At 37.4% G+C, this 8,592-nt stretch overlaps 1 protein-coding gene across 3 annotated transcripts in view; it reads right to left on the minus strand.

Moving 5' to 3' along the window:
* LOC110031680 (transcription factor BIM2-like) overlaps positions 1-8,592 on the minus strand; it is a 38,710-nt gene that overhangs the window by 1,055 nt on the left and 29,063 nt on the right. For 2 of the 3 annotated variants that reach the window (XM_020735011.1, XM_020735010.1), the window contains 2 exons: positions 4,841-5,256; positions 4,424-4,560 (listed from right to left, as the gene is read on the minus strand). In XM_020735011.1, coding sequence (XP_020590670.1) covers positions 4,424-4,560; positions 4,841-5,256 — 553 coding nt within the window. The remainder of the gene's footprint in view (positions 1-4,423; positions 4,561-4,840; positions 5,257-8,592) is intronic. The other variant, XM_020735012.1, reaches the window with a different exon arrangement.

Consider the following 8,592-nt stretch of genomic DNA (forward strand, 5'->3'; position numbering starts at 1 on the left):
AAAGAACGGGGGGGACCGCAAGGGAAGGAAAGGTGCGGCTAGAGATGAAGGTAGGGGTAATCACCACCTCAGGCGAGATATAGGTGGAGCACCACTCGTCATAGGATACAGACCTAGAAGGAAAAAAAGGAAGTCGGCGGACGTTCTAAACAAAACTCACTACAAAATTGAAAACCTAAAATACGAAAAACAAATATATAATGCTAGGGTAAGTAGGACTGGGCCCCTCTACTTGAAAGAAGCGGTAATCACTAATGAGGAGATAGCTTGCTCTCAGAATTTGGACCAAACTGGATACAAGTAAGCTTTTGGCTCCCCTTCTCGTGAAATCTCGCCCCTCGTTCGTGACGCCTCGCTCCAGACATCCACATCAGTCTATCGGAGTTGGGAGAGCTTCGACCTCATCAGTCGAAGTTTTGTCTCCTCATAGTATGACCTCAAGTCAGCCGCGTTGACGGTAGCAGAACTACTGTCTTTCGAAGCATCGAGATCCCACTGCACCCTGCTCAGTGAAGGACAACTCGGCTCGTCGGGCAACTGGAAATGATGTGTTCAAAATCATGCCATACGAATCATTTTTTGGTTGGGATTATATTGGAAGTGTTGCGCTTCTTAGGCTTTTTCTCACTCTAAGCAGCTTTATCATCCTACTGACCAGACTTTTCAATTGCCTTAGGTGAGCTCCTTCTGATGTCTCCCACTATGGATGATTGCCTGAATGGCAGTGGGTGTCTGCTCTAGTTCTATTTTTTCTCCACCTTCAGTGCTAAGATCTAAATGTCGCTCAAAAATCAATAATGTTGTAGCTAAACTATGTTGTTGATGGCGGGCTTCAGGTATCCCAAATGCTTGGCTATCGTGTATTCCCATGGCTCCGTTAGAACATACTTCAGCTTTAGCTGCATAAACTTTGTTATATAATCCTCCACTGATAGGTCCCACTGTTGTAGGTAGTAGAGCCTCAAGAAAAGATCATGATGGTAGTATGGAGGTAGGTACTATCACTTTAACTCTCTCTTCATCTTCTCCCGGGCAGTAAACTTGCGCCGTCCTTCTCTATTTCTCTTGTTTTTTAGGTTCTCCCACCGCAATGAGGCACTTTTCTTCAGCTTAATAGCAGCTAGTTTTACTTTCAGGCCATCTGACTCCTTGTATTCAAAAATCCTCTCGACGGTCTACAAACACTCAACAAGATCATTCAGACTCATTCTTACCTCAAATCCAGTAGATCCACTTTCATTCCTAAGCATACGTATCCTCCATAGACACTTCATCTTTATATCTTTCAAAAGGCACTTCATCTCTATATCCTCTATCAGAAATTTCATCTTCGTATTCTCCAACAAACACTTCATTTCTTGGCCTCCTTTGATACTAAATCCTAAAGCATTATGGCCGGCTTCTTCTCCACTAAAATCATCCCTAAAAATTGCACTTGGAGATGATTTACGGGATCTCGAGGTTTCTCAAGAAAACTCCAAGTTATGGATTAATTTTTTAGAGAACCATACAAAGAGAGGTAGAACTTTACATCGATGAAAGTTGGGCTGGGAAACTCACTAACAAAAAGTTCACCACAAGTTCTTGCTCATGTGTATAGAGAAATTTGGTCACATGGAGAAATAAAAAGCAAATTATTATCTCTAGAAGCAATGCAGAATCAGAGTATAGGGCACTTAAGAATCTGTGAAGGGATCTGAATTCAGAAATTGTTGAGGGAATTGAGGTGTACCTCTTCTAAATTTATACAAATATTTTGTGACAACCAAGCGGCTATAAGTATTAGCAAGGACAAGTGCATCATGACAAGACCAAATATATTGAAATTGATAGACATTTTACTTCAGAAAAAGTTAATGGTGGAATTATACAGCTAAGTTATATCCCGACACATAAACAAGTTGTTGATGTCTTCACCAAAGCTTCTTTAAACAACTTCTCGGAGTTTAATACCAATCTTGGTCTCTCCAACATCTACGACCCAACTTGAGGGGAAGTGTGGAAATCTAGGAGGATCGAGCTCCTTTCCATCATAGACCCAATCCAACCATCCAAGGAGTGATGGATGGATTAATATTTGGAACTCCTTGATTCATTTTTTTCTCTTCCTATTTATATTTATTTCAGAGTTATTTCCTTTCCATGTTTACGCTGACATATTTGGTAAGATTATAAAATAAGAGAGATTGTTTTTCCTATATATGCAGTCTTATGGTTGAAAATTGGTAAAAAGAACTAAGTAAGAATTCTCTCCCATATTTTTTTTCACACAAAAAAATAAATAAATAACCAACCACTAAAAAAGATCATTAATAATTTTAAATGCAGTCTTCTATTCATCCCAATCTAATAGAAATCTGACGAACGACTACTCACATATAAGTAGACAAAAGAACGACATCTAAAAAAGTATCAAAAGTATATGAAAAAGCTAATAAAAATTTATAGTATAAAAGGACACGTGGAGATGGGCTTATTATAATAAATGGGGATGGATGTTGATTTTTAATCAGAAAGAAGAGTTGAGAAAATCAATCAGAGCTTCAATGAAATCCTAGTGGGAATCATGATACGCTGACATCACAATTATTCAATAACATAAATTTGGCATCAAATAAATAAGGTGTAATGACCTCACGCTTTTAATCTCAATAAGATACAAAGCAAGATTAACTTCATAATTTAGGCTTGAACTTAAAGTTGCTGATAAAGAGTTTTGAAGCTCAAGTAGCTAGCTTCTCATCCTAGTTAGCTCATGCTCCATAATATCTTACTTTTGGATCTACAATGTCCTCTCCATATTCCAAAATCTGGTGTTATTCTTTCTAATGGTATTTAAACTTTTAAAATAATCAACTATTTCTTCAAATGCATTGAAATTTTACATTATGAAGGTGAAGGGAGACCTTACATTCTTTTGGGTTGTTCTCAACTAAGAATCATTGTAATTGATACTGACAGAGGGAAAAGCAAAAGAGTGTTGGCTAAGGTGGATTATTTCCACTTCATTGCTCATCTTCCTTCTTCAACAAGGCATCAGAGCCTGGAACCCCTCTACAATTTATTCTAGCATAAATAGCTCTTCTTCCTCCTTAACTTGTGCCATCTCATCACGCTCTTAAGGGTGGTCATCTCAATTAACTTGTGCTAAAAGAAGCTCAACAAATTTTGGAACGGGCACATTAATGATAACATCAAGATTAGATCCCTTCTTGGTACTGGTGAAAATGATGGCTTAAGTTGATCTCCTCCATACAATGAGCTTAAGAAAATAAATTATAGACTTTTCTCCCACAACCAGAAAAGGAATTAGTAAGTTGAAGTCACCATAGCTATATAGAACAAGGGATTTGTACACAATGACCAACCCTACAAATCTTAACCTTTTGTCGCTTAGCCATTAGATCCTCATCAGTACATTAGAAAAACAGTCTATGATAAACAAAAAGAACCTCATCACACTCATCACATAGCATTCATCGGAGAGATCACCTAGTATTACACATCAGAAAATCATTAGGCCACTCAAGTCTATTGGATGCTAAACATCCATCAAGTTAATTAATATCAAGCAAAAGACCTACTATGTAGTACCAATCAGTTGTTTTTGTGTAATTTTGCAACTTAAAATAAGGGATTTTGAGGATTGCACCGAGAGGACCAACAATCAGGTAACCAAGAGCATACTCTCTCAATTTCCATGCCTGGGATTTAGAGATGTTAAGTGCATGCTCATTAATGAAAGTAGATGAAGAAGTAATGTTTGCTATAAAAATATATACCACTTCTACGAAATAAATAAATAAAATTGTAAAAAAGATACAAAGATGTATGACAATCGCTTAAATAAAGACTATTCCAAGAAATCAAAGCCTTCTTTTAAAATATAAATAAAAGGATGCATGTTCAATCCTAAAAAAGGACTTCTTGTTTCTCCCATAGGATTGTTGTTCTCTCTAATCATTTTAAGTGATACCAAATGCTGACTTGCCCGTCTTAGTTCAATTTATTACCAAAATCATGGTCATGAAATTAAATGTTAAGATCTACAACAAATAAGAAAAAAAAAATGAACAGGAAAAGCTGACAACAGAAAAGGTTTTTCTTAAATAGCAACAAAGAAAAGAAAATATCACATAAAAATTTGGTTCAATGGTCATCTTGTGCTTGTGAGCAAACCAAAGCTGCCACTTTGCCTACAGTACCATTAATTATGTTTCTTATATTAGCACTGCAGATAATTCCTATAAGTGGTGAGAAGAATATTAAAAAGTTCTTAAAAATCTTAAATATATCACATTAATTTGAGCTTCGGGAAGAAATACCTCCACCCGAGCTAAGAAGGATGGAAAATGTATTGAAGAGATCACTTGGCATCAAGAAATATCTAAAACAGTTTTAATAAATGAAGAGTAATATATACCTTTGGCTTCCATACTTACGGAAGGCTTGGGAATCCTAGCACCTGCTTTCCTCCCCAAATTAATTTGCACGGATATGCTTGCCTGTGAAAGGTCTATACCAGAGTTCTGTAAAGCTTCGCTTATATTATTTAAAAGCCTGGAAGATATTAAACATATATTACTAATTCATGACAAATTTAACTTCAAGCTCATAAAATGTGCGAAAAATTAAAAGTGAGAATACACAAAGTCCCTAGAATACAGATTTTATCTATTTGACACTTCTATAAAGCCAGCCAGGTGTATGAGGCTAAAAAAAAGGTAAGCTTTTACAATTCATTGCATAAAGAAACAATGACATTATAAGTGCAAAACATAATAATAATAAAGGTGTAGTTCTTTACTTCAAGAAGGGGGATAACAACATTAGCACATACCCTTGAGAATAGGCACAGGACACAGAAATTGTTCCTTCATCAACTCTCAGTTCTTCGTGTTCATTTAATATGTCATTGCTAATTGCACAATCTCCAGGGCTTGATGGTCTCATCCATTGAGACTGCGATGCCAAGTTATCTGCTTCTGTAATCAGCGTTTGGTCAGTGTGGACAAGCCCAGGTTCCCTTCCTACAGGGTACAAACTTGGCTGCAATGAAGAAAGAGAAGCAACCACCTTATTTGTAAAATCAGAGTGGGTTTCCAAGTTCTTGTAAGAAACACTGGTAATTAACTCAGACTCTATTGGATTTAGTGAACCCGGAATTCCATTGTCAGATAAAACAAATCCAGGAGCAAAGCCGTTCTTGATGATTGGAGCAGCACCTAAGTTATCACCAGAATCTTGGTGATTGTTCTGTTCCACATAAAGAAAAGTAGACAAATTGGCACATCAAGCAAGAATTAATCATACATGACTGTGCAGAACATGCATTCAAATGCATGATATAGAACAATTCCTTAAGAGAATTAAATAACAAATACCCAAGAGCTTATCCAATCTTAAGTAGACTAACCTTCCTAAAACCAAAAAGAAATTGATAATTTTTTTCCTTGAAGGACAATTATACCTAAGACTTTCAGAGCACTTAGAGAGCTCCAAGGCTACTTTTGATTAAACAAACAGAAAAACAAGTGGATAGATAATTTTAAGTTCATATGTGGACACATTAATTTAAGTTCATATGTTATTAATAAGCAAAAAAAGAAAAAATAAATGAATAAACACATACAATACAACTTATAATTATGATAACAGGAATAGAATGAAGAATAAGCAAAATACAATGATTCATGGATTCATTTGTTAGCATTCATATGTATGAACATGCATATATCAGTGTGAAAGCCATTTCCAAAGCAAAAGAACATATCGTCAGGACTTCCAAGTTTGTAACTTCTTTTTTGTAGTAAATCTATGTACTAGAGTTTAAAAATTGTTTTTGCTAAGAAAATTTTATATAAGAGAAGAAAATTATTTTCTCTAATAAATAAGATATGGAAAATATTTTGGTGCATGTTGATGATAAATGATACCGAGTTAACCCAAATCACAACAGAACAATGATACTATTGCTGAAGTGAAGAGCGTTTTTTCTGTCCGAACTCCTGACGTAGCTCTACGTGCGGCGTAGGTTATTCTTAATTTATTTTCAGGTTATTTCTGGGTTATTTTCAATAATACTGAAATAACCCAGAAATACCCCAAAAATAAAGACCGCGGGTTATTTTGGTATTATTGAAAATAACCCAGAAATAACCTGAAAATAAATTAAGAATAACCTACGCCGCACGTAGAGCTACGTCAGGAGTTCGGACAGAAAAAAAATTTTTGAATTCAAACAGACAGTCACAAATAGAAAAAACAACACCTAGGGCAAGGTTCGAAGTTGGTGATTGCGGTTCCAAGGGTGAAACTGAGAGCTAGCGGTGGTTGAGTGGTCGAGTGGCAGCTACAAGAAGGCTGACCTGTAGCCAGACAGCAGTGGGGAAGTCGAAAGGGAGGAGGGAAGGTGGTGGCAGCAAGGGGAGATGGGGGTTGAAGAGCTATCTGGAGACTAGACAGCAGATTAGGTGGTTGTGAGGGAGCCTAGAAAAAAGACAGTGGTAGGTTGGGACAGCTGTAAGGAAGGATGGGAAGAAAAGGGGAGGGGAAAGCAGGTGGCAAGGAATTGTGGGCTGCAGGAAAATCATTAAAGGGGCTGTTTTCCAGTTGCCGCAACAAATACATTGAGAGCGGAGAAGAAAGAAAGGTTGTTGGAGAAGGGAAATCGAGGATAAATGTCCCCACGGGATCGAACTATAGCTGGAGCACCAATCAATCCTTGGGAGAAGGTCACCACCTCGAACGAGTTACAAGCGAAGCACCTTTTCGCCTTCTGATACAACCCTATTAGGAAAACATCGGAAGCCGACGACTGTCCTGAAAAGAAATACACCCCAAAATTGAAAACCTAAACACGTGAATCAAATATATAACCTCTAGGAAATTAAGATTGGGCCCATTATTTAAAGAAGGTGCCAAATCCACATAAGGGTGGGTCGAACCTCAATTCGGTGCTCTGAACGGTCTCTGGTCGCTGAGAGGTTTTCGCATCTGGTCCAGTTTATGAAATGGTGGCGGGACTTTAGCATGAGTCGCAGAAATGGAAATGGTCCTGTAAGGAGCTCCTACGTCAATCTCTCGAGGTTGAGAGAGCTTTGACCTCATATGTCGAAGCTTATATTTTTTCATAGCAATCAGGTCAGCTCATTTGAAGGTACCGAAAATGTTGCAAGCTCCCGGGAAGTCAAAAATGTCGATGTTATCATTCCAAAGCACATCCTAAGAATAAGTATCCATCTACTTTTGGTACAACTTAGGATAAAGCTTCATAACGATGTGTATTTTCTCATGAGTCAAATTTCGAGCAAGTAAATCTATAATCTATTTTTTTCATTGTTCGTACTCAACTGGATGTATATCTGATAAACAAATTTGTTATAAGGAATCAACTTTAGAACAACATTTATGGTAGGTTAGGCCACACGAAAATGTAGCCACTTAAGAGAAGTCTCTTCTTCTTCTCAGGTAGGACTTGGGTCTCACTATAGAATTTTCTTCCCCGCTAAGCTTCTAAGACAATTTTTTATTTTGTAGTTCATCCATCCTATCTAGCCATCAATTTGTGAGGAACACTATTTAACTGAATCTAATATCTGAATAATTCCATATAATCTTCCTGAGGTGACACAAAAAAGCCTCATCTTTGACATACGAGAGAGGCAACTCGAGGAGTTTATATACATGAAAGGTATGACTTTCTCTTATATGGGGTTTTAATGTTCTGGTGTCGATTCCTAGAACTCACGATCGTCTTGGACATCCAATATCAATCCTACCGATGCTCCTCTCAACGCTTGCAAAAAGGTGGTTCGTAGCATCATAACATCAAACTCTGCATGAACGACCATTAACTCGGATTCACTATCCTCTAGAACAGCCTTAATTAATCCAACTGAAATTTATCTCGTTGGGTCATCTTAAATCACTAATGTCTCTACCTTGTCGACTGACAGTTGAGGATCCTCTTTGAAATATTCATCTTCACCCGGATTACTGTTTGTGCCTTCAATTGCTCCTTGATCAGTGAAAGAGATCATTCTCTTGATTGTGCAATCTAATTCAATATGTCTAAATTCGTAGCACTTCAAAAATTTTCATACTGGGATAGATTTAGGAATACAGGTTTGTTGCACTTGTTCTCTACTCTGAATCTGTTTTTCCTCAAGCATGGTCAACATAGATGTCCACCTGTGTGTACACTTGTTATAAGAGTTTGGGTTTGAACTCTGCCTGAAAGATTTGATGATCGTCGAATGATATGGTCTCTCCACTTTTGAAACTGGGGTCGGAACATCCAGTCTACATGAGTTGGTAGGAGCTGACACTGCATCTCCCATCTCATCTTGGATCAAGTAGTAATTTTACTCTTCTCTTTTAATTATAGAAGAATCTTCAAGTTTACCCACCACTGAAACATACTTTTTCTCAACTTGCTGAAAGCTAGTTTCACCATTATATACAGTGGGTCGACCTAGAACTCAAAAACACATTCCAATGTCCAACGCCACTCGATGATTTCGTCTGAATCCATGTGGCCATCGAAATATGGTAAGGCCCCATTTGAAGCAGCTATAACTGCTGGGGGGG

The sequence above is a fragment of the Phalaenopsis equestris genome, unplaced genomic scaffold (genome assembly GCF_001263595.1).
Source record: "Phalaenopsis equestris unplaced genomic scaffold, ASM126359v1 Scaffold000840, whole genome shotgun sequence".
NCBI lineage: Eukaryota > Viridiplantae > Streptophyta > Magnoliopsida > Asparagales > Orchidaceae > Phalaenopsis > Phalaenopsis equestris.